Source organism: Mesoplodon densirostris, chromosome 10 (genome assembly GCF_025265405.1).
Source record: "Mesoplodon densirostris isolate mMesDen1 chromosome 10, mMesDen1 primary haplotype, whole genome shotgun sequence".
In the NCBI taxonomy this organism is placed as follows: Eukaryota; Metazoa; Chordata; class Mammalia; order Artiodactyla; family Ziphiidae; genus Mesoplodon; species Mesoplodon densirostris.
Window position 1 is genome coordinate 98,291,248 of NC_082670.1, and position 27,002 is coordinate 98,318,249.

The 27,002-nt window shown below is 41.5% G+C and overlaps 1 protein-coding gene across 2 annotated transcripts; it reads left to right on the top strand.

The window, feature by feature from the left end:
• The first annotated feature begins 444 nt into the window (after positions 1-444).
• On the top strand, positions 445-10,912 carry LOC132497108 (histone-lysine N-methyltransferase SETMAR). Of its 2 annotated transcripts, none has more exons than XM_060110047.1 (2): positions 445-629; positions 7,658-10,912. In XM_060110047.1, the coding sequence occupies exons 1-2, from the start codon at positions 513-515 to the stop codon at positions 8,495-8,497; spliced, it is 957 nt and encodes a 318-aa protein (XP_059966030.1). In that variant the 5' UTR covers positions 445-512; the 3' UTR covers positions 8,498-10,912. The 2 variants fall into 2 exon arrangements, with proteins under 2 accessions (XP_059966030.1, XP_059966031.1); XM_060110048.1 differs by having other exon boundaries at positions 445-587.
• Positions 10,913-27,002: the final 16,090 nt, after the last annotated feature.

A 27,002-nucleotide genomic window follows, 5' to 3' on the forward strand; every position in this document is an offset into this window, starting at 1 on the left:
TATTCCGCCCCCGAACGCAAACCCCATCACACACACCCCAGCTGCCCCACAAGTTCCAGGAATTCGGAGACCCGGGGGTGCTTTACCCCCTCAGCTTAGGGCGTGCCCGGGCCCCCGCGCCAGCTAGCTTCCAAACCCTCAGACACACGGACAAACGACCTCGCCTCGAAAACCCTCCCTGGGCTCACAGGAAAAATTCAAGCACTTCATTGTGTGTTCCCAAAGCTTTGTCCATACCTTACAAGGTTTTGTATTATCTGTTGTGCACCTGGCTCAAAACAAAAAGCGAGCCAGACCAAAAAGTCAAGGAACGCAGAGTGAGCGTCGAGAGAGGAGACGCCCTCACAGGCAAACTTCTGATAGGGGAGATAAAAACTACGACTCCCATGAGGCTGCGGGGCTCCGGGACCCGACTCCCAGCGTCCTCTGCGAGGTTCAAGAGAGTCTAGGTGGTAGACGCATCGTGTAGGCGCAGGGCGGCCGCTAAAGCCCTGCAGAACTGGCCCTGCGGGATGGCAGCCTCTGAGGAGGAGCCTGAGGCCTTGACGGAGCAGCTGGACGTCGCGCGCCACCTGGAAAATTTGCCTGTGAGCGCGTGGCCCCCAGGGACAGAGCCAGAGCCCTTTCAGGTAGGGGGCGGGGCTCGGCCAGCCCTAGAGCTGCGCGCGGCCCCCGAGGGCGTGGCCGGTATCCTTTTCTATGGGGGCGGGGCTAGGCGGTCATGAGCGCTGCGCGCGCAGCCCGGGGATGGGGCTGGCGCCCTTCCAGGTAGAGTGCCGGGGTAAGTGGTAGCTGGGCTCAGTTCTTAATTACTCTACGTGGTAGTGCTTCGATTGTTGTCTCCAAGTTTCTAGACCTTCTTTTTTTTACCCGATCGCACAGCTATCTGCGAGCGGGAAAAGCTCTTAAATAGCTCACAGGTTTCGATCTTTTCCCATTACCCTTTCGCAATGACATTTACATGGTCTTTTCTGCCCATAGACTGGCAGTTCCCCGAAGGCAAAACCAGAGGTCTCGTGAGGTCCTTTGGAAAGAGCCGTGAGAACCTGGCTTTTTGTCCTGGTTCTGTCCCCAGAACTCGTTGAGATCCGGGGCAAATCAGTTGCCTCTCTGGTCTCAAATGTCTTGTTTGTAAGATAAGGCATGGGGCCCATTAACGGATCTTTGCCTAGTGTCATGATTAAAAACTTAGCCTCTAGAGTCACCGAGTTGAGGTTTCCCTCATGCTGTGAGCGCTTTGGCAAATATAAATAGCCTCAGCTAAGCCTTAGAGTCCTCCCGTGTGCAATTAAAATAGTAATACCTCTCTCCGGATTGCTTCGAGAATTACAAGTAAAATACAGTTCCTAGTTTGCTGAAAGAACTCAATAAATGTTAACTACTATTATTACCTCAAAGACCTTTGTGCTTCAACCTTCTCACCCCTTTGACCTTGGCCTGCATGTTGCCTAAGGAACAAGGAATGACAAACAAAACAAACAAACAAACAAGGATGTTGGAGTGGAAAGAGCCCTGGACTTGGAAGTAGGAGAGCTAGGTTCAGGGCTTAGCATCTTAGCCATGTCTCAGAGCCTGAGTTTCTTCATCTGCAAAATGAAAATAATTAAAGTTTTAGTGCCCTTGTCACACCCATTATTGATATCAAACCCTGTCTGTCCTTCCTAGGGTTATTTTGAGAATCAAGTAAGAGGACAGATTCAGCAGCAGTTTTCAAAGAGTAGAGCAGGCTATTAATGTTAGAAATGGTTAGTTTTCCTCAAACTACATTAGGCAGTTTATCATTAATAATACAGGTGGCTAGTGCCATATTGAACACTGATCCCTAAAAGCTTATTGAAGACCAAACATTGCTGAATGCCTGGTCAAAAACACTGACATATGTTCTCTTTCTTCAAAAAATAATTGAGTGCCTATAATGTGCCTGGCACTGTGTTAAGCTAGGCATAGAAGATAAGATGGTGCCAATACAATTCCTGCCCTTGAGCTTACAAGAGCATATGGAAAGCACTATATGGGGGTCAGAGGAAGCCTTGTGATTGATCCTTATACCTATAGTTGATGGGCATAAATGAAAATCAGGAGACTAAGACTCAATCCCACAGTGTTCCAGCTTCCTGGCTGTATGCACAGCTCTAGGTAGACTTAGAGTTACAAATAGAAGACAGGATCCCTTCCTTAAGGAGCTTATAGTCTTACCAAGAAGATAAAACACGCTTGAAACATGTAAATAACAAGTCTAAAAGGGCCTTCAACTAGTTTGCATCCATATATTCATGGAGCACAATACCAGTCTTACAAAAGGTCAAAACAGCTTGCTTGCCCCAAACCCTGCCTTCACAGGCATGTGCACACATAAGAATTAAGGCATGAAAAACTCAAAGTAAAAATAACTTTGTGTCTAGTGTGCCTTTGGGTCCTGTATGAAAAGGCAAAAAGAACATTCAAATGTTCAGATCGGAAACAAGCACATCATAATGCCATCGGGGTTGAAAGACAAGGAGAAAATAAATCGATTGATTTTCTTGAACTAAGAGTTGGATCTAGCCATTTTTCAGGTTTCTGAAAGCAGCTTCAAATATCCTTTTTAAGGTCTCAACATGGCCTTGACAAGAATTATCTGGCTCACAGTCTCCTAATAGCTGCTTGGAGCAAAAACAAACTCATGGGGCTAGAGGCCAAGTACAAAGATTCTTGTAGCTGGTGTTTCAAAACAACCAAAAATGGAATGAAGATTTCCACAGCACTTCCTTAAGATTCAGAATTGAGGCCTAGATTTTAAGCCCAGAATATCGTGCAGTGTCATGTTTCAGTTTCTGGGGTTTTGGTACAGAATGTGACTCAGAAAAGTTAGTCTTCCCATCAAAAATTAAGAGCTTCAATTAAGCAATCAAATAATATTTCCTGAGCCACCTGCTCTGTGCCTAGTACTATGGATAGGAACCCAACCCCTATCACCATTCCATACCCCAAACCTCCTGACCATGCCTTTCCTTAAGACATTTGTTAGAAAGGTCAGACTTACACACTTAGTGAGAGCCCAACAGTCTATGCCACTTAGATCCCAAAGTTCATACTATTAATAAGTGCAGGTCTACTTCAGATAAGGGAGAAATTAATTGTAGCCAAGGAGGTACAATATAATTGCACTTTAACATGCTGTCCTCTGTTTACATTTTGACTTCTTGGGTGACTGTAGTTTATACAAAAATTCTCAAGTTTTCTGTCACAAAATGTGAAGTCTCCATCCAGTTCTTCAAGGATCTGGTTTCTAGTGCATTTTGCACTGATCATTTTGTATTTATTCTCAACTCTTACATGATCAATTTTGCACTTTGATACATACCAGGAAAAAGTAAAGCTTTTGTTATGACTACTGAAAAAATGATAAAAATCGCATTCTTCATGTCCTCCTTTGTATTTTTCTGAGTGGTTCTTTCTAAATCCCAGCATGTGCATACAATACAGAATAAGGTAATATTTACTGATGATTGAAAGCAGTCTGTGCTGGGTCAGCTCTCAGCTTCCCCCCATCAAGATGGATAAATAATGGAGGTAGGACTATAATCATATGGTTTTCCAAACATAATTTTGGTTTGAGTATGTTTAAACCTGAGAAGTTTAACTCCAAACCTATTTTTTTCACCACCCTACTAGATAGCCTGCATAATTCATATTGAACACTTAATGTGCCGGCCACTAGAGAAAGCTTTTTACGTGGTTTTTCACATTTATTTCCTTCACAGCAACCTGTAAGAGAAATAGAAAGGGGATGTTTAGAGAGCTTAAGTAATGTGCCAGAAATATATGATGTTTTAAATATAAAATCTCGAAATAATAAATAGAAGAATTTAAGAAAGTTACTATTTTAAAAGTACAAAGTGGCCCACACAGAGTATAGTGTTATGTTCATTAAATTTCTTGAGAACCTTTCCCCCCTCAGATATAGGTAGTGTCCCTCTTTTATAGTTGCCAACGCATAGTTTAGCAAGTCACTTGCTGTAAGGTCACAGTGCTAATAAGATCCTAGTCCTGTATGTGTCTCCTCTAGGACATTCCATGTTCTGCATTAAGACGTTCTCCACTGCTTGCCCAGTGTTCAGGCCACAGTCACAGTTTTCCTGGCTAGCCTCCTTCACGCTTTGCTCCATTCTCACCTCCCTGTTGGAGGCCTCATTGCTCATTAGCCATTTATATCTTTGACTAAATTTTCCAGCCATTTCCTGGAACCATTCTCAGCTTCCACCCTGGGTTTATTAGTCAAGACTCATTTGTTTGCAAGAAACGTAAATACAACACAAACTAACTCAGGCAAAAAAGGGAAGGAATTTCCTCATATAATAGCAAAGTCCGAGACTGGTAACTGTAGGCATCTCTGGATCCAGGAACTCTCAAGGTGTCATCAGATATTTCTCTCTACCACCTCCCTGCTTCGCACCCCTGCTCCCCATTCCTGTGGTGGGCCACACACTCAGTAGGTCTTATGTGTGTGGTACAACTTGGGAATGCCTGATGGATACTCTGTAGTTTAGCAAACCCAGTGGAAAAAGAACTCTTCTTCCCTAATTTTTTCAGCAGGAGTCCCAGAATTATATTTCATTGACCTGGCTTATGTCCTGTGCCCATCCATGAACCAAAAATACTGTTGAAAAGAGCAAGCAATGTTCTGATTAGCCAGGTTTAGGGCCCACCCAACCTGAAGCCCCATGCAAACCATTAAGACAAGAGTGAGAAGGGTTCCCCTGGGAAGACTCAGGATGCTTTCATCAGAAGAAGAATAGATGCTGCATAGATTTAAAAACATGTCCAGGATTTGATCTCTCCTTGGCATAGGGTAAGCACAAAAACCCCTCAGGGTAACACCCTTTTTGGATCAGTTTGGTCCTGGGCTTTGTACCAGGGAGTAGGGTACAGACTATGGAAAGAGTGTTACAAATGGGGAGTATTTAAGCTGATGCCAGCTGATTCCTAATTTGTAACACACTTAACATGAGCTTTCTGAAACACAGAATTTAAGTTTATATGGCATATAAATATTTGAATAAAATGTCAGATTATTTCTGAAAAACATAATTAACTTTTCAATATGTAGATACCTGAAAAGATAGATAATTACATAATGATATGTTAAATTAGACCACAGTTTTCAAAAGACTGTTCTTTAGTATAGCCATTTTTCTAAATCAGGTAAAATATCTTTTTGGAATGGTATTTAACCAACCTTTTTATGAAGGAGAAAGTGGAAACATATAGAGATAAAATGATTTGTGATTATTATTGGTATCAGGGTCAATGATTACATCGATCAAGGGGAAAAAAATATTCTCTTTAAACAGGAAGATTATCCAGAAGTCTCTATTATCCTTTGGACGGTGTTTGCAGCTCATTTGGAATCGGCTACCATTTGTAATCTAAGTCTCTAAAGGATCTGAGATTGTGCAAAAAGTTTAAATTGCAGAATTTTTAAAAATGTATCACCAGATTCTCCAAAATCTTATTTTAAATGTAAAAATAAAAGTAAAAGTGACCAAATAGTATTTTTTCCAGAAAGTATTTATCCATATGCAAACAAGTTCAATAAGGAATAATATGCTCTCCTGGTTAGAAAACTGCAGTAAGTCAGAGTTGATTTTAAAAGTTGTTATCTGCATCAAAAAATAAATAAATAAATAACCTTAGAGTTTAGTGATTTCTATAGTACATTAAAATTATATGCATCTTTAAGAACAAATCAAGTGAAAAGAATTCTTCATGAAAAGTTTAACAAAGTGGTAGTAAAATCTTCATTTTACAAGCACTTCTTAAAATGTCTCAGTAACCATTTCTAAGTTGACTCTTAAAGTCTGGAAGTAGCTTCTGTAAAGGCAGCAGTCATTGAATTTGACTGATGGGGCATCTTTTTCTAAGCCGTCCTTTATCCTTTTATAACATCTCTGCTAAGCTAAAGCTATAAGAACCGACACAAACAAGAGAAGCTCTTTCCACTCTCCACCCCCAAATCACTTTTTAAGCAGTATTGGCCTTCTCCCCCTCCCCCACAACAGGTACTCCCACTCACCACCCTTTCACAGAAGGATGTCAATCCTTCCCCCCAAGCTCAGCGTTTTTTAAAGTATAGGATTTTGCACCTAACTGCATAGCTCCACCAAGGCCTCCACAGGGAGTATAACTACATGCTGCTCAATACTTTTTCTAAAAGTATTGACACAATGTTAATGGATAATTGACTGAAAGGCTGTTCAAAGGTTCCTCTGGATATGCTGAATTCTGTCGACTGGTCTTTTGCAGAACTGCTCTTACTGACTTCATGTGGCAGGATGCCAACAGCCTTTATTGAGGGTCAGAATGAATGAAATGAAAAACAGCCCATGAAACTGCGTCCTGGAAAAGAATGGTTTAGACAGACTCACTTATGAAATTTCTCTCCCATCTCCGTACTAGAAAAAGTCAATGCTTCTGAACACAGAGATTATTCCTTACAGACAGTACAAGCCATACATCTAATCATATTTCCCTCTTTGAAGTGGCTGTTCTTGGGCAGAGCCAAATTCCAGTCTACTTCTGCTGCACACTTAGTGTGTCTAAGCTCTCTCGACTTATTTTTCCCTTCACCTTACTTTCCTTACCTATTGTTCATTTATCTTCCCTCTTTGTAAGCCTCAATAAATCCTTTCTGGAACAAAAACAAGTATAAATAAATGAATTGTTCTATACATGAAGAAATATGCTGAGCTCATGAGAGAAATACTTTAATCTTCAGGGTTTGAGAATATGCTTCATTCTGCCAGTGAGGAAATAACCAGAGGTCAGGTTTCACAGAGAGACTTTAGACTTAAGACTTCTTTATCATAACATTTTATAAATGTAACATTTTGAAAATACAGGTACGTTTAAAAGACAGAGAAGCTTTTTTGTATTCTCCCTTTCGCACTTAATAAGAACAGGATTTCTTTACATGTATACAATATATCTACAATAAATTTCAATATCTATTAATATTATGTGACAATTTTTGGAATTATCTCTGCAAGTTTTTTGCCAAATTTCTGCTTTTAACTTTGTGAAGACTCAAATAGAACTATGAGGTAATAGCATTTTTAAAAAACATGAGAGAATATATAAGAATTTAGATAATCTTCAAATTTAAAAATTCTTTTAAAAAATCAATGGAAGACTCTCTCCCAAAGGCCATTTTTCATTGATTTATCATTTTTGACTTTCTTATCCCCAAAAAGGATCTGAGGTAACTCACAATAAAAATACATATATGCATTTGTATTATCAGATAAATGTAAGAGATAAAAGCCAAGGAGAAAACACATAACTGCATTCAAAACCTAAATGTGGCACTGATTTTCCTGACACCTAAAGCTAACGGAAACAAAATGGATTACAAATTTTTCAATATCTGATAAGAGAAAAATACATAAATTTTTCCACTGCTTAAAAGGAAACCACCAAATTTTAAATCTAAAAATTAACCCTGGTTTTTAAATTGGAAAGAGATGTTTTCAGGCAATATTGTAATATATTGCATTTTGTCATTTTTGTTTCATTCTGTTTGTTGGAATTAGGAACTGTCTCAGCCAAAAGCTGCTTGAAATACACATGAGATATATGACATACCATGCTGACTTACCAGTATTTCTGTTTTTTGCAGTATACTCCTGATCATGTAGCCGGGCCTGGAGGAGACACTGATCCCACTCTGATAACCTTTCCCGGATGCGTTTGTCTCAAAACTCCCTGCCTCCCTGGAACTTGCTCCTGTCTCCGTCGTGAGAAGAACTATGATGATAATTTATGCCTCAGACACATAGGATCAGAAGCAAAGTGCGCTGAGCCAGTTTTCGAATGCAATGTCCTGTGTCAGTGCAGCGACCACTGCAGGAACAGAGTGGTCCAGCGGGGTCTGCAGTTCCACCTCCAGGTGTTCAAGACAGATCGCAAAGGCTGGGGACTCCGTACCTTGGACTTTATACCAAAAGGACGGTTTGTCTGTGAATATGCTGGCGAGGTTTTAGGATTCTCGGAAGCACAGAGAAGAATTCAGTTACAAACAATACACGATTCGAATTACATTATAGCCGTCAGGGAGCATGTTTATAATGGGCAGGTAATGGAAACGTTTGTTGATCCTACCTCTATAGGAAATATTGGAAGATTCCTTAACCATTCTTGTGAGCCAAACCTATTGATGATTCCTGTCCGAATCAACTCGATGGTACCAAAGTTGGCACTTTTTGCAGCCAAAGACATTGTGCCAGAACAAGAACTCTCTTATGACTATTCAGGAAGATTCCTTAATCTACTGGATAGTGAAGACAAAGAAAGGTTGGATAATGGGAAATTAAGGAAACCTTGTTATTGTGGGGCTGAATCATGTGCTGCATTCCTGCCTTATGACAGCTCACTGTACTGCCCCTTAGAAAAGCCAAACACGAGTGAGGAAGGAAGAGTCGAGCAGAAGCATGTCTGGCCTCGCAGTGAAGGAGAATGAGGAGGAATCGAGCGTGTTTGGCTCAGCCCTTCCTGGGTTTCCCTCTTACGAGCAGCTCACCCTCAGGGTCAGTCTCTGCTCGGTAAGGAGCTTGCCCCTCACTGTAGGGGAGCCCAGTGGTTGTAACTTAGGAATGTGGCAGAGACTACAGATTGTCCAGCAACACTCTCTCTCCCCTTCTATCATAGAATTCTCAGTTTTTAGCTGGGTACATGACTGCTGAGAATACTCACTTTTCCTAGTGAGATGTGGCTAAGGGACTATGTCATAGCTAGTGGGATATGAGGGAAAACGTTGTGCCCTTAAGTGGAGATATCCTTCCCTTATCCCATTCTTTTTTCTTCTTGGCTGGAATGTATACATGATAACTGGAGCTGGAGCATCCATGCCATACCCCAAAATAACCTTGGAAAAGGAAGCCACACATAGCAAGTCAGCAAAATTGAAAGGAGTCTGGAGGCTGTATACTGTCCAACACTCTACCAGTCCTGATCTGACACCTCTGGACTATTCAGTGAGAAACGGTCTTTGTCATTTATGCCACTGTTATTTTATTTATTTATTTATTTATTTATTTTTTTTTAATTTTTTTTTTGCGGTATGCGGGCCTCTCACTGTTGTGGCCTCCCCCGCTGCGGAGCACAGGCTCCGGACGCGCAGGCTCCGGACGCGCAGGCTCAGCGGCCATGGCCCACGGGCCCAGCCGCTCCGCGGCACATGGGATCCTCCCAGACCGGGGCACGAACCCGCATCCCCTGCATCGGCAGGCGGACTCTCAACCACTTGCGCCACCAGGGAGGCCCTGCCACTGTTATTTTAAACTCTCTAGTACTAGCACCAAACCTGATCAGTGATCCAAGGAAACCCTGATGGCTGAACACCTAAGCCTTGCTTTCCAGTCAATTTTATCAATAATAAGGCTGGTATTTTCATTTCTGTATGACTCCAGCAGTTTATTTCTCATCTGTTTCTAAACATATCAAGGAAAAGGGCATGACTAATTATCACCTGCTAAAACCCTAATGATTATCACCAATAGTGAAAAATGTAACCATGAGAATGACTTCCATGTGTATAACGAAAAGTCATAAAAGGAAACAAATTGTAAAATTTTTGCTATATATCTGCTGTACTTCAAGGCTTGTGAAGTTATGCTTCAAAACTTCAAACAGACTCACTTCATGTATTAACAACATGAAAATAACCCTGTCACCACCACCAAAGGTGATGGGAGTTTTATAATTCCATTTAAACTTCTGGAGAGGCAAACATCTCTAACTTCCTTCCTTAAAGCAAGAGTGTTGCAAAAACAAAGCTACTATGGAAGTTTATTAGACTCTTTGAAAGCTAAAATAATTACTTGGGCCCTATAATTTCTTTTTCTAGTACATTTAGACCCTACCACCAGGAGACTGTGCTTTCAAAGTTATATCATAGGGACCCATGTTATATATAACACCCTAGTCCTGTATGATATCATAAGTAGGATAGTTGTACATTTTAAGTGAATGAAATGTATGGTATGTGAATTATATCTCAATAAAACTGTTAAAATAATAACTATGTTAGGGTTTGCGTATTCACATAACATTATCAGGAATGGTTCCATGTGAATAGATGATAGTAGAGTACACATAAAATGCCCCAAACTACAAATGTGCAGTGTCTAAAACAGAATGAATTTTTCCTCCAAACTCATCATTTCTCCCTGACAGCCTTCCTCTATAACTGATTTCTCTGAAGCAGTCCTGCTTTTTGTAAGGCAGCTTGTATCTCTCATTTTAAAATGGTCTTTCTCCTCCTCACAAGGGCTTCTAGTAACTGAGCTACTTAAGAGGCAATAAGGAAATGGTCAGAAGGAACATGAGTGGCTCACTGTTCGAAGCTCCAGATACCCTTTCCTTCTTCCTTGTGCTCTGTATCTATTGAATATCACCGTCTGTGTATCAGAAATACTCCAGTTAGGACACGAGCAGCATCCTCCATCTTGATGTCTCTTCCAAAGACAGAACTCACTGAATATAGACGCTTGGAGTTTTTTGTACTCACACATAAGTTTATTCTTTTTTTTGCGGTACGTGGGCCTCTCACTGTTGTGGCCTCTCCCGTTGTGGAGCACAGGCTCGGATGCGCAGGCTCAGTGGCCATGGCTCACGGGCCCAGCCGCTCCGCGGCATGTGGGATCTTCCCGGACCGGGGCACGAACCCGTGTCCCCTGCATCGGCAGGTGGACTCTCAACCACTGCACCACCAGGGAAGCCCCTAAAATTAGAATTTTAAAAGGTGTTATGTGTCTTCATGGAATTAAAACATAAAAATGGCTCTGAAGTCAATTTCCACTGAATTCACTAAGAATGTGGAAACGTGTACCTTGGAAACTGTTTTGGCCCAAGAATAATAAAGATCATACTTGGAGGACAAAACTTTTCAAATCTTCTTTTTTAAGTTAATGTTTTTAAATTTCAAATTAATATTCACAAAATATCAGTGGCTGATAGATTTTGTTCTTGGCTAAATGGAAAATTTTGCCTTAATTGAAATGAATATTCAGAGATTATTTTTCTCCCTCCCTGTTTTCAATATTAAGCCCCAATACTGCCTAACTCTGAAGCATAAGGCAGGAGTGGATTAAGCACATCAACGGTAGACTAATTTGCATAGAACAGAGGATTTTAAACTCAGGAAGATCTCATTTAAAAAGGGGGAAAAAATCTCCCAAAGTTGTTTTCATTCCCTTGAGTGTTCAAATAATGTTCTCTTTGTGTAACATATTCCTTATTACATATTCCTCTCTAGTGTGTTAGTGTTCAGCAAGTTACTGAATCTCTCTGACTCTGAATTCCCTTTTCTGGATACAGCAGTTTTGGGAGAATCAAATAAGTTAACACTTGTAAAGTGTTTAAACAATGATGCAGCACTAAGATAGCTATAACCAAAAAGACAACTACAAGTGTTGACAAGGATGTGGAGAAATTAGAACCTTCGTATATTGCTGGTAGAGTTGTAAAACTGCACAACCACTTTGTAAAGCCATTTGGTTAGTTCCTTAAAATGTTACACATAGAGTAACCACCTGTCCCAGTAACTCCATTCCTAGGTAATAGACCCAAGAGAAACGAAAACATGTCCCACCAAAAACTGTATGCAACCTTTACAGTGGCATTATTGGTAATAGCCAAAAAGTAGACACAACCCAAATGTCCACTGACTGATGAGTGAATAAACAAAATGTGGTATCCGTATCAGAATATTATTCAACCAGGAGAAGGAATGAAGTGCTGACACATGCCACAACATAGATAAACCTTGAAAATACTATGTTAAATGAAAGAAGCCAGACACAAACAGCCACAAATTGTATGATCCTATTTATATGAAATGTCCAGAATAAGCAACTCTATAGACACATAAAGTAGATTAATGGTTGCCAGGGGCTGGTGGAGAGGGAGGTATAGGAAGTGATTGCTAATGGGTTCAGAGTTTCTTTTTAGGGTAAATATACTAAAAACCACTTTCAAGTGATGACTATTGTGTTATGTGATTTATATCTCCATAAAGCTGTCATAAGAAAATGAAACAAGAAGATACGGGTGCCTCTCACTTGGAAACTGGTAACCTGTAACTCTGAACGTTGCTCTCACGAATAAACACTCTCAGATCCCAAGGAAATTCTTCTCCACTTGCTTTATGTCCTCAAAACAAAACATGACCGCGTCTAAGGTTGTGATTTTTTTGTGGCTATCAGCACTATCAGAGATAGACCCTGCTTCACAAGGCAGTGAGATTTTGAACAGTACGAGTGCTTAGTTTGGTAAGAACATGGATGGATTAATTAGTCAGATCCTTCCTCTCAGACAGCATGAATGCAATTCTTAAATAACAAAGTAATGTTTCCTTGTAGTATTGAATATCAACTTTCTTGCCTCTCTTTCTGCTCAAGTTTGTGGTTCCAGAGATTCGTGTGGTTCCTCACGAATCAGCACAGTATTTGTCACAGTTGCACATGGAGACAGAAGTATTTTGCAATATTAAGCAATTCATATTACTTTTACATTTGTAAATGTGTGGGTCTAGAGGTTTGATATTGATTCTTCACATTACTTGGTTCTTTACATTACATTTAAGAGACAGTTAAAATGACATAAGTGATAGTAGTTTATGTGATATAGTTAATATATTTTTCTGCAATGATAATAATTCATCAGATATGATATCATTACAATGTTTGGACATGTTAAGTAAATTTCATGATTTATTTTCAACTCTGTTTCAGCGGAGTAAATCTTTCTTAAATTGACATTAATAGCTTCCCTGGGGCGCAGTGGTTGAGAGTCCGCCTGCCGATGCAGGGGACACGGGTTCGTGCCCCGGTCCGGGAAGATCCCACATTGCCGCGGAGCGGCTGGGCCCGTGAGCCATGGCCGCTGAGCCTGTGCATCTGGAGCCTGTGCTCCGCAACAGGAGAGGCCACAACAGTGAGAGGCCCGCGTACCACCAAAAAAAAAAAAAAAAAAAAAAAAAAGAGCTACAATGACTCAGAAAGATGGTCTCATTTGGTATCATTGTTAACAGAACATCAACCATGTGAAAATCTTGTTTATAACAGCACAATTTATGATTTTACTGAAAGGACAATAAGAAAAAATAGTTTTGGCATAAATATGTAAAAAATTATGAATCACATAGCTCATTATTTTATTATTCATCCAAACATTGCCAACTCAGTTGGATGCCCAGGAATGAGCAAGGATAATTAAATTTAGTCACATATGATATTTTGCCAACTTCACTCATATAAAAACCCTAACTTTATACATGTTTTCCATTCTTGTGGTTATGGTCAAACTTGATTTATAACTTTTAAATATTTCTACATATTGCCTGTGGATTTCCCATAAGCTGTCCTGGCCTTGATGCTTATAAAGAGAGGGAAGAAACTAGCTTCCCTGGTAAGGCTGGTAAGGGACCCACATAAAATAATGGATTTATATAGGCTATAAAGTACTATATAAATTTAGTTATCATTACAGGCATATTTCTGGGTTTACACTCTGCTACACAGAACCGAACGCACACGTTATCATATTATCATAGTCAAGATTCATTTAGAGTCCATATAATGGTAAGTCTTTCTTGGTGGTAAATGTTATGGAAGTATTAGAATAAGCTCCCAAAGGAGTTCTGTTAATCAATTAAATAAAAGGATACTTGTCTTTGATCATTTAATTATAGCCAAATTATGAACAGAATCTGAAGAACATCCTTGGAGCTCCCTTTTACAACTACTTGGGATTTCCCTGGGATGATAAAAAGCCTTGCTATTTCTGTATATATTGTTACTCGGTTAATGGCCTTAGTTTTTGCCTCACTGCCCAAAGCTACAAGTCATCCGTACCTCTTCCTCCTCCTCCCCATAACTAATCAGTCACCAAGTCCTATAAATTCCCTGCCCTACACATCTCTCAAATCTGTTCCGTTTTGCCCCGTTATTGTTTTATGCCATGCTTCCATCATTTCTTCCCGGCAACAGCCTCTCGGCCTCACCATCCCCACAGTGCATTCTCTGCCTTTAAAGCCTTCAGTGACTTCTCATCACACTCAGGACGGAGCCCAAACTTCTCAAGATGACCAGAAGGCCCCTTCCCCCATCTCCACCTCATCTCTCACTCATCTTCTCACTCTGAGGTCCACCTTGAAAATCCACGTGCCCTATCACCCTCCCCTTCCCAACCACGACATCTCCTAGGCTGCTTGTTTACATGGCTACTAGGCAGCTAAAATAATGAGAGGCAGCAATATATTCTATTTTTTTCCCTGTCTCTTCTTCCTTCCTTCCCCGCTTCTCCTACTTCTGCTTGCTGCTAGCTGGCTAGCCGTCACTTCCATCAGCCTGCTGTCCTCCTTGTCATTCATCTTCCTTCAGCCACCTGCCCAGCCTTGTCCTCACTGCCAAATCTCCACGGCTGAACTGGGAAAATACAAATTACTTGATCTACCACAACACCATCCCTGCTGTGTACTGCTTTGCTAACTTTGGTTAGTCGTCTGGTCCAGACATACTCAATGCTCCCTGTTTATAAGGGCAGCCAGTTACACAGTGCTGATGCCACTGATTCCAACCCCACATGTCCCATGGCCTCTGCTCACCATGTCCCTCTCTGACCAGCCCACCCTCCACCCTCCCTCCATCCCTAGACCACTTCTGTCTTCTTTTTCTAACCTACCACCAGCTCAAAGCATTTGTACATAGTAGGCAGACACAGAAAAGGGCCTCCAAACAAATCTAAGACGTAGTTCTCCTAGCCTGTATTTAAATATAATTGAATTCCCTCAGTTAGAGCTTCCATTTACCCTCAAGGCAAAGTGGGTTTGTTTTTGTTGTTTATTTTGGAAGTGTCTGCTTGCTTGCCAAGCTGTTTCTCCTGCCTTCCCCAACTCTTAAAAGTAAACTCTTTCCCCTTTCCTCTGCAGTAACCAACCTCTTCCCCACAACTCCTCCCCCAATTGTACACTCATCGGAATGCATTCTCAGCTCTTGGTTCAAAGACTAATCCTAGATCTTCAACAAACACCAGACCTCCCACTACCCTAACTTGCCCTGCAGAAACTGCTCCCAAATTTTTGACTAGTTTAAGACCATTTTAGCTACTAAATTGTTGATTTTTTTTTGTCTAGTGAGAGGATTTACAATAACCTAATATTTACTATCACTACCCTTTCAGAAAGAGAAGGCACAGGGAAGGGGGGCATATAACCCCTTAAAATCTCTCAGCAGTTCTTAAAATGAAATCAGTGTAGCTTTAAAAACAACATGACACCTGGTCTTTATTTTTCTTCGCCAAGACCAGTACTTGGGAAGTGGTTCTGGTTGATCCACCCACTCATCTAAACAACTGTCATTTGTCCATTAATTCAATTCATTCATTCATTCACAAACATTTATCAAGTATCTAGTATGTGCTGGGTGGTGTGAAGTCAAGTCCCTGAATTCATATTTAATTCAGCAAATGTTTCCAAGCACCTACTATGCTACATTCTGGAGAAATAGAGACCAAAAGCCATCTTCATTCCCTAAGTGTTTAGAGTCCAATAAGGGGGAAAAAATTAGAGTGAGAGGGTCTCAAGGGTCTACACATTATGTCTATACTTCTTAAGTCTTCGAAACACTTTAATTTGGTACGTGTGTACAAATTTGGCATTTGTGTGATTGATTTATGTGCCTAGCTCCTCTGTTGGACTATAAGCTCCTTGAGGACTGGGACCAGATCTAATTTTTCTCAGCAGTTTCTCTCTAGCACTTAATGGGTATCACTGAGTGAATGAACTATATAGTGTGATGAACTTGACATCTTTAGGATGAAGTCCAAATTCTTTATGGGAGCACCTTAATGCCTTCCACAGTCTAGCTTTTCAGCAAAACCCCACTGCTCACTTCTCATTCTATGACCTATAGCCCCTCTGGGTAGCTCTCCATTTCCTCATCAGGCCTTGGGGAAAGTTCTGCTCATGCTGCTTTCCTCCTTCAGGACAACTCCCCTCGCCCACCCTTCCACCCCTCCCTTCATTGCTTAGTGACTTCTTTCCCATCCTTCTTGAAAGTCTCAACTCAAATCCCACTCCCTCTGTGAGGCACGTGTTTGGGTTCCCTGGAGAGCACACTCTGAGAGGAAGGTTGGAGTGCAGGAAGATTAGCAGGGGATGCCGCTGGGATTAGCACCTGTGATGGAATGGGAGGGAAGGAAGCGGGATGGGCAAAGGAGAACTTGGGCTGTAATGAAATCTCAACAAAGACCACAGCCAACCCACAAGGAGCCCTGAAGCTGGGGTGGCCTTTCAGGGTTGCCTCTACTAGCTGTAGTGAGAGGTAGAGCCTTTACAGTCCTGTATCAGCCAGTCACTGGATGCAGACCGCCTGTGGACAGGGAGCTGATAGCACTCTCAGCGGCCGAGGAATAAATCCTTCAGGCCTTCGGAGGGATGTGCGCGGAGCACACAGCATTCACTACACCAATATTCTCAAATCTCAGCACCCATCGAAACCACCCAGAGGGCTTGTTAAAACACATGTTGCTTAGCCCTAATCTCAGAGTTTTTTGAGTTAGTAGATCTGGGGTGGGGCCTGAGAATCTGCATTTATAATAAGTGGCCAGGTGATGCTGATGATACTTTGAGGGATCACAGTGATTACATTGTAACCGCGACACGCTGTAACCACATAAAGCCTTAACCCACGTAATTTCTGACCATTCACATTGCTCTTACCATGTGCTGCCTTGTGCTGTGTTATTTCTTGTGTGTCATCTTTTTGAGTCTCATCCTTTTAAGAACACCAAGTTCTACAGACCATGTTATGGTTTATGTTTGTTATGGACTGAATGCATCCCTCCCCACCGCCTCCCAAATTCATACATCAAAGCCTTAGGTCCTAATGTGATGTTATCTGGAAGTAGAACTCTTTGGGAGGTAATTAAGTTTAGATGAGCTCAAAGGAGTCGGACCCTCATGATGGGATTAGTGCCCTTATAAGAAGAGGAATATCTCTCTCTCTCTCTGCTCCCTCTCCCCCTCCCCCTCCCCCCTCCCTCGCCCTCGCCCTCTCTCCATCTCTCTGTATCTCTCCCTCTCCACTAGCACACACCACAGAAAAGCCATGTGAACACAGGGAGAAGACAACTGTCTATGAAGCCAGGAAGAGAGCCTCACCAGACACTGAACAGCTGGTACCCTGATCTTGGACTTCTCAGCCTCTGGAACTGTGAGAAATAAATGTCTGTTGTTTAAGCCCAGTCTATGGTATTTTGTCAGAGTAGCCCAAGCTAAGATAATACTCTTCCTGAAAATAAACGGAAAGCCACTGGTAGAGTTTGAGCAGAATGGGTACATGATATTATCTATATTTCAAAAAGAAAAAAAAAAGGGACTTCCCTGGCAGTCCAGTGATTAAGACTCCACGCTCCCAAAGCAGGGGGCATGGGTTCGATCCCCGGTTGGGGAACTAAGATCCCACATGCCGCAAGCCACGGCCAAAAAAATAAAAAGAGAGAGAGAATTGACTGTAATGGGGACACCCGACTTGGGCTGGAGGACAGAAGGGAGTGGTGAGAGAAGATTCAGGTGGACCAGTTAGGAGATGGTTTGTATTTGTCCAGGAGAGACATGCAGCTTGGATTATTAAAAATGGGGAAAAGTAGATTCAAAGAGGTATTTAGGAGGCAGTAGTGACAGGACCTGGAGATGGGCTAGATGTGGGAGATGAGAGGCAGGGAGAGGTCAAGAAAGACACTGCAGTTTCTGGAGTACACAGCTGGATGTACTGAGGCACCATATCCTAAACACTGTGAGAGAAACAGCCTATAGGACACAAGACTCTCACACACAAAACTTTTACAAGTTTGGGGGGGGAGGGGTTTATTTTCCCAAATTGCACATGCTTTAAAAAAAAACTCGTGGGACCTCCCTGGTGGTCCAGTGGTTAAGAATCCACCTTCCAATGCAGGGGACGCAGGTTCGATCCCTGGTCGGGGAACTAAGATCCCACATGCTGCAGAGTAACTAAGCCCGTGCGCCGCAACTACAGAGCCCACGCGCTCTGGAGCCCGTGCACCACAACTAGAGAGGAGCCTGTGCACCGCAACAAAGATCCCGCATGCCACAACTAAGACCCAATGCAGCCAAAAATAAATAAATATATTTTTTAAAACTCGCTGAGGTATTTCATTTTGCTGCTTCTTCCACATAAATGTGATTTTGCCGCACTATATTCCCAGTGTAAAGGAATGTATGTGATGCCGCTTTAGTCTTCAGCCATGCTTCTTTGACTATTTGACCAACAAAAACCAATTTAAAGTCTCATAAGAGAACATCTTGTTCTCAAGTGACTCTACCCCAAAAAAAGGTGACAAAGAAGATCACATGGGCTGGAATTATTGCCAGAAAGTACATCAGCATCTTGCCAAATATATTCTCCCACTTCAGACACAAGCTCTGGCCATTCTGATGACAACATACAAAGGAGGATAATAGGAGGGATGACCAAAGGAGAGTATGATCAAACAGTGTAGACGTTGTGGTCTAATTCAAGCAGACCTCCCACCATGAAGCAGAGGTGCTTAGAATAATGATTCTTCTGGGACATTAAGGACATTTTGGTACTTTTAAAGGGTTTTTTCCCATTCAAATCAGTTTTTACTATTTTTCCAATTTAAATCAGTTATTATTATTATCATTATGTATTTTGTAGAGTATATCGTTAAATGATTTTAATATTTAACGTTTAGTATTTTGTGGAGCATATTTTAACATGAGAAGGTTGTAGAAAAATGAACGTGCCTCATATTAACTTTGTATTCACTTCAAAAACATGGGTAACATTCTGCAGTACCTTTTAGATCTAGGCTTTTCTACCACTTTCTGCTTTTTTTAAACTTGAGATATAATTGGCATTTAACATTATGTAAGATTAAGGTGCACAACATGTTGATTATTACAATGTAATTATCAACATAGTGTTAGCTGACACCTCCATCATGTCACATAAATACCAATTCTTTTTTGCAGTGAGAATACTGAAGATCTAGTCTCTTAGCAACTTTGAAGTATATAATACAGTCCCATTGACCATAATCACAAACTGTGCATTAGATCCCCAGAACTTATTCATCTTTTAACCCTATGCTTTACCTTCTAAGATTTAGGAGTCTCTTTTTCACTTGCTATGAATGAATGTATAGTTTGTCTTTCTTTTTTGTTTTTTCTTTTTCATTATGATACCAGATAAAAAATATGTTTTTAAAAATTTAGGAGACTTTTAAGGCACTTTTTGGCACCTATCATGTAAAATGGTTTAGGCACAACAAGTATTCACTAGGCATTTGTTACTGGACAGAGGTCAAATGGTTTCACATTTTTTTTTCCTTTAAAAGACTTTTTTTTTTTTTTTTTTTTTTACCAATACACCTATACTTTTGTGGCTCGTTCGACACCTTTTCCACCTCCCCTGACACTGCCATAAAACGTCTACGGTGATAATAAATGCTATTCACATTTTTTTTTCTTAACTAAGAAGAAATTAAGCTGGAATTCTCCAATTGCAGTTTCAGCTTATTTGTTTTTAAATAGTGACACTCTGAGGACATACAAAGCAGTAAGTAACAATTTATCCCTTACCACCAAGCCAGCTTGATTATGAGTCTTATAGACATTATGGGACATAAAAGCTCCAAAGCTCCAAGTTCATATTGCAAAACCCACAGGTCCCAACAGAGAAAGCACGTGTCAAGGGTAACCAAAAAGCCACACACCATCGTGAAGCTGCTAGCAGGCTGACTTTAGGTCCTCAATGCTAGCAAATGTCAAAAACTCAGGTCATTTAGCTCTTTTTACATTTATAAATATTTATAAAACACTTACAACATAACAGCTATCATTTTAGTCCTTCAGTACCAAGGAAAGCCTTCTGTTGTTATTGTTTTTACAAAGGTACTATAAAGCAAAAGCTACTTAGTTTTGTGTCGCTGGCTTCACTTTTGGGTTTACTTCACCAGGGACCCCAGTCACAGAGTTCCAGAGTGAAGGGTCCTTAAAGATTGTGAAATGAGGGGTCTACCACAGGTCTATGCCAAGAGAGGCGCATACATTTTTTTCAGTCTTGCCTTCCTTGCCTCTGGTTTTATGTCATTCCAGAAGGGAGCCAAGAAATAGAGCCTAAAGCAGAAGCACCATCTGCTGGCCAATGTTTCCACCAAAATGTACACACTAGTGACTCCCCGGAGCAATTCTCCTAATCGAAAGTCTCAGGCAGAATTTTCCTGACAACCCTCCTCTCCTCCGTTCCCCTACAGGAGAGTTTGATGTACTTCAAGCCCTCATTTTACAGATAATGCAACTAAAGCTCCCAAGGGGTAAGAGGCCCAGGAGGTGAGAATGGGGATTTTGAGAAGTACGTAATCCCAGGCCTCATTTGAGCCCTCTTCACTCAGTCTTCTGGTGGGGTGGGGGTGGGGTGCTCAGGAAAGTGCATTTGTGACAACCCCCCCCAGGTACTTCTAACACAACAAGCCAGGCGTGGCACAGGGACCAGCTCTGAGGACATCAGACGGAGTAGAGAGATGGGGACGAGGAAGCTGATGAGGCTAGATAGCATGCGGGGTTTCTGACCTTCAGACTACAATTTTTTAACTTTCAAGGGCAACCAGCCACACATAGGAAAGGTCAGAATTATTAACTCAGACATGAGCTCCAGATCGCCAGACCACAAGGAGAAAAATAACATGGAAATTACAGGCAGTAAAGAGGTCACTGTGGATTGTGGGCAGGGGTGGGGAGTGGAAACAATTTACTCCTCAAGACTGATTCCATTAACAGTGAATCACTTTTGCAGACTGGAGTCATCTGCCATCAAAATTGGACCCATTAGCATACCCCAGGGTTGTATTTCAGCCACAGAGAGCAGGGAATGCTCCAGTGCTGAGGCCAGATGAAGACCTCAGTTTGATTTCATTCATCCCCCCTGACAACTATTCCTGAATCCTACAGAAGAATTTTCCTACACTGAGCTACCTTGGTGGTTCTCAGATTCGTTTTAGGATGAAAAACTAGCGTTAAAAAGCTGCAGATTCACTGTGTGTGGGGACGTAAATTGGTACAGCCAAAAAAAGGAGGGCTGTCAATATCCATCACAATTTAAAATAACCATAAGCTCTGATACAGGAGTTAGACTCCCAGGAACTTGTCCTACAGAAAATATCTGCACAAACCGGCAGAGATATAAGTAGGTACAGGTAGGTTTATTGGAACATTTTTTAACAGTAAAAATTGAAAATAACCCAAATATTCATAAATAAGGGAATGCTTAAATAAATGAATGTCATTAATTCAGCTATTTTAAAAGAGCTAGACCTATATATTACTTTCATGGAGTGTACAAAATATATTAAATGAATAGTATTTGTAGTATGACTCGATTTTGTTTCATGAGAACTAAATATAAGTTGAATACATTGTGTGTGATTTCTGTATGCATCTATGTATATTTTGATAAGTCATCTGTATTCAATATATACCAATAGACACATGTACAATACATGTTTTTAAATGCATAGAAAAAAGCCTGGAAAGGTACACGTACTGTTGACAGTAGTTACCTGCTGGCACAGATTTGGGAGAAGACCAGAACTCACAGAATGAAGGACGCTCTGAATATTTTTTTAGAGTTTCTAGTTTTACCCTATGCATTTTATTGCTCTTATAATTAAAAAATAATAAATATTTTTCTAATGAAACTTGGAGAGTTATTAATAACATACTTCTTTTTAATTAATTAATTAATTAATTAAATTTTGGATGCATTGGGTCTTCGTTGCTGCGCGCGGGCTCTCTCTAGTTGTGGCTAGCAGGGGCTACTCTTCGTTGCGGTGCACGGGCTGCTCATTGTGGTGGTTTCTCTTGTTGCAGACCATGGGCTCTAGGCTCACGGGCTTCACTAGTTGTGGAACAGGGGCTCAGTAGTTGTGGCTCGCGGGCTCTAGAGCACAGGCTCAGTAGTTGTGGCACATGGGCTTAGTTGCTCCACAGCATGTGGGATCTTCCCGGACCAGGGCCGGAACCCACGTCCCCTGCATTGGCAGAAGGACTCCTAACCACTGTGCCACCAGGGAAGTCCCAATAAGATAATTCTTAATAAAGGCAGTAGAAATTCAGAAAACAATCAGAGCGAAAAGATGAGAGATCTCCTCCCTTCTGCAGGTCAGTCTCCATCTCCATCAGCTCTTTAAAAATCTAGGGACTGGACGGGAGAAAAACTTCGGAACAATTTTTTCCTATGGAATAAAGATTTGCACACTCTTCTTTATCCTCTCCCCCGGCTTTCCCAAATCGACAGTACCCCTAAATGAAAGGTTCTCCAACTCCAGAAATCATTTGTGCAAAAATCAAAACCAATCTGGCCACTAGAGGGGGAACATTACACATAAAACCACTTCCAGTTGCCAGGGATGGTGGTATCAATACAAGGGCTGCCTCCAAAAGAGACTGTCCAAAGCTAACAGCCCAGAAGCAGTAATCAACGTGATTCATCCTTTGGCTTGCCTAATATATTCTGGAGCAAAAGATTTTGTTAATAAATATAAAATTGCAAATGTGAATGTGATTCCCACATTAATGAGGTTTTTTTCCCTCTCCACCAAAGTGAGTATTTACAATGTTCTGGAACAGAGGAAAATGCTGAGTTGGAAGCTGCCCTGAAACCGCATCTTAAGAAACAATGCCCAGTTTTCAGTGCCTCAGCAGAGTTAGGGGAAGCAGCTAAGAGACTTTAGCCCAGTTTCACAAAGACCAGGGGATTTACTCTTATCAAGGAGGTCCTCCCGTATGCTTTTTCAGAGCGCTATTTAACAAGCATGGTGCAGGACACTTCTTTCACTCTTCACACATGAGCTCAGTCGTCTATCAGCTGTAACTTTTTCCATGAATTTGAGCCTGGTATAAATGAGCTGATAATGCACCTTTTGATCTTCATTATTTCTAGCAGGTGAATGTTTCCCATATACCCAGCTTTCTCCCACCTCGCCCCTAAAAAAAAAAAAATCCACCTCTTTACAGAAACATGATCGTTTTGTAAAAAGAAGCGGCACATTCTGGGAAAGAAAAGGATGTGATGAAAACACGCTTTCTGAAAATGTGTGGTCCTAACCTTGGATGTCTCATTGCCGTATTGAGAATGACACGGAAGGGATGTAAAGCAGGTCAAAAATTTGCACACAGATCACCCTATACTGACGATTTTAACACTCCTGCCTTGATTCTACCTTTTCTGAAAGTAAATTTTAATTTTCAAAATCTGAAAAACAAATCGGTTAAGTAACTTGCCCGAAGTCACACATCTAGCAAGAGGTAGGGTAAGAATTTAAACCAAGACAGTCTGGCTCCAGGGTCCATGTTCTTCACCACTAATCCATTCCATCTCCTCGCTCTTTGCCTTTTTTCTCCTTCAGGCTCCCTTTTGCCTCAGTAATCTCACCTCTTCAATCCACCCCACCCCACACCAAACTCAAAATAAAACTGTGGATCTAGTGATGCAGTAGAGAGAAGAGAAGTCACAAAAATGATGTGAGTCCTGGTTCAGCCTCATTCAGCCGTGTCACCTGGACGCCTTGCAAACACTGAGTCCTAGTTTCCTAAGTGCACAGTGGTAATACTAACCAAAAATAACCGTTTCCTCCCGAGATCGCCTGCAGATTAAATTAGATCATGTACATAAAGCATTCAGCGTACTGCCTAGTAGCTAAGGAGCACCTAAAACTGTGACTGGAAGATAAACCAGGCAAGAGGAAGGTAAAACAGTCACAATTTACAGCACAATGAAGATGAATTCCACCAGGAGAAAGTGAGCTGTTTCATGAAAGTAACACTTTGACCCTCCTCACTCGCTTTATGATACAACCGCCATCTGAGGGGGCAGATGATTGACAATGCAGGGGTCCCACTACCACATCACCCCGAAAAGAGGCTGCAAGAGTGGGAGAACTTACACTGTTTTCACCCGATATTCCAAAGCCCTCCCGGGGGGTCCTTGTATATCAGAGTGACTCCAATTACAGGACTGTTTAGGGCACTCCACTCACAGAATTGTCTCTCAGAGGACCCACCTCCATTATCACCATCTCTGAGAAAATGTGATAATCCATGGCGGGGCCATCTGCCTGTGCTGCTCCCCAGGGCTTCCTCTTTCTGACCCTTCCACATGACCACTTCAACTAAATCATTGGTGGGTCTTCTTCGAGCCAGGGAAGGAAATTCTCCTCTGCATTTAATAGGTCTCCAGAAATGAAATAGGAAGGAAGCACCTCTTAGCAGATAATTTTACTTTCTCCTGTGGTCATTTAAACTCAATTCTTCTTGACTGTCTTCGGAAGAGCTGGAGAAGGGCTGGTCATTATTCCCAAGACAGACTTGGTCACCACGAGACCTTGCTTTTCTTCTAGATCAGCAGCCCTCAAGCTTTTTGCTCTCAGGACCCCTTTACATGCCTACATCTTACTGAAGACCCCAAGGAGCTTTTGTAACGTGGATTAGAGCTAACATTTAGCATATTAAAAATTAAGACTGGAAACATTTTAAAACATAAAAATATACAAGCTCATATTCTATGAGCCATCAGGGCTACATATCATGTAGTCTCTGGAAAATCCCACCATACACTCATGAGATAATGAGAATAAAAAAGGCAAATCACATCTTAATATTATTATGAAGATAATTTTGACTCAACCCCCTGAATGGGGTCCACAGACCACACTTTGACAGCTGCTGTTCTCAAAACCCATTACACCAATCCCTATGAGCATTGACAAACCCTCAACTATTCTCCTTTGGATGTTGTTTTGAGTTTTAAATGTGGTAATTTATGAAGTTAGAATCTAGATCCTGGACCAAAAATCTCAGAGAAGAATTAAGTAAGAAGAAATAATTTAAATGACTTCCCAGAATTCCCTAAACAACTATTCTCCAAAACTGGCATGCAAATTAACATTGAAAACACCACAGAAAACCTTAACAGGCTGACTAGCATATTAGGAGACAACAGACTGCCTTCCCTTTTGTTTTCTATTTTTAACTATTGTGATGCCCATGAATGACACTTTCATTGGTATTAAATCGGCCAGAGGTTCTTTGTGAGGTAGATTGAGGAGGAAAAGCTTCAGAATTATACAGCCTATGCAGCAATAGTCAGATGTAATTTTCTCCTTTAAAGAGAACTTTGATGGGGGGAATTCTCTGGTGGTCCAGTGGTTAGGACTCTGTGCTCTCACTGCCGAGGGCCCGGGTTTGATCATTGGTTGGGGAACTAAAATCCTACAAGCTGCACCGGCGCAGCCAAAATTTGGGGAACAGATGGACCATAGAGTATCAGAACATTTTCAAATTCAAGTATTAACAGAGATTTTGGTGTCAATCATGCCAGCTTCTTTTTTTTTTTTTTTGCGGTACACAGGCCCCTCACTGTTGTGGCCTCTCCCGCTGTGGAGCACAGGCTCCGGACGCAGGCCCAGCAGCCATGGCTCACGGGCCCAGCCGCTCCGTGGCATGCGGGATCTTCCCGGGCCGGGGCATGAACCCGTGTCCCCTGCATCGGCAGGCGGACTCTCAACCACTGCGCCACCAGGGAAGCCCCAGCTTCTTTTTTTATATTTGAGATAGAGATCAAGTTATGCTTTTAAATTCAGCCTCTTTGTTTTCTGCCTCTTGGCCCGCTTTGCTCTCTGGTCTAAGCTGAACCCCATGACTGACCAGGACTGTCTGGTAGTACCTTCCTGCTCCTCTGATCTCAATAATCACACTCATAGTAGAAACAAGTACCTGGCAAGCACTTACCCAAGTAATCTGTGCTAAACACTTTATTTTTGCATTATTTCCTATCTCCCCACAACCTCAAGAGGTAGGTACTAGTATTATCCCCATTTTACCTGAGAGGACATTACCTGCCTCAAGGTCACAAGGTAAGTAGGTGGAGAGGCAGGGAAACAATCCCAGATAACCTCATTCTGGTGCTCTCTTCACACCATGATAAACTGCCTTTTAAAGAAGATAACGGAAGAGATTAAAAAGGGCATCCTTCCATGTCATTTAAAAGAAAATAAATAAAATTTCATTTGGCAAGTGTCTGGAGCAGAGAAAAATTGTGGGCTTCAGAAAAGCAACCACAAAGGGCCCTTCTTAACAGGCACCAAACTAAATGCAGGTGAACCTTTTATCAGCACCACCTGACAAGGAAGGGTTTATCTCTGTTCCCGATTGACTGTCAGCTGGTTTCACTTTCCTGCTAAGTGTTGATTCAGAGCTTCTAACCTTACCCTGTTGAGGAGCCAAACTGACATGTTGGAAAAGGGTTGGTCTGATCGGTCTTCCATTTCCTCAGCAAAGAAAACAAGGAGTTTGTCAAACATGGCCCAGGCCCAGTAATGGGAGAGAATCCTACCCGGCCTTCAATTACCCTGCAATGGAAGTGTCTTTTTGTCTGACAACGATGACTAATTCCAAAGGCCCAACCAGCCTTCTCATAATGATGACCGTGGAGTCAATTACCATTTGGGGGCAGATGAGAATCTGATCTGAAGCTGAAAAATTCCACCCCCTTGGTGCTAATCCCTTCAACTTTCCAATCCTAAACAGGGCAAATTTCAGAAAAGAGTGTATCTCATTTTACAGCCTACCTGAATATTATCTGTAATGATTTTTCTTAATCATAAAATTAATTAAACTCCTGCTTTAATAGTCTAAACACAAGAGGCAGAGGAAGGAAGGAGTTCTGGCCTGCTGCCAGGGCTCCAACTGAGGCTCTTGGCGTTAATAATTTCCATGGTGTTTTAAGCATTTGAAACAACAAAGGCCAGCTTTCACTAACAGCATGGCTGATTCTGGCAAAACCTATAAAAACAATGCCTACTTTGGGGTAGTCGTATTACAGACAATTAAATTTTAATAAATGAAACCAACAGTTAAGAAACTG

Coding starts and splice junctions, on each gene's coding strand:
- LOC132497108 (XM_060110047.1), top strand. CDS start 513: ATGGCAGCCTCTGAGGAGGAGCCTGAGGCCTTGACGGAGCAGCTGGAC. Junction 630..7,657: donor CAGAGCCAGAGCCCTTTCAG/GTAGGGGGCGGG, acceptor TGTTTTTTGCAG/TATACTCCTGATCATGTAGC.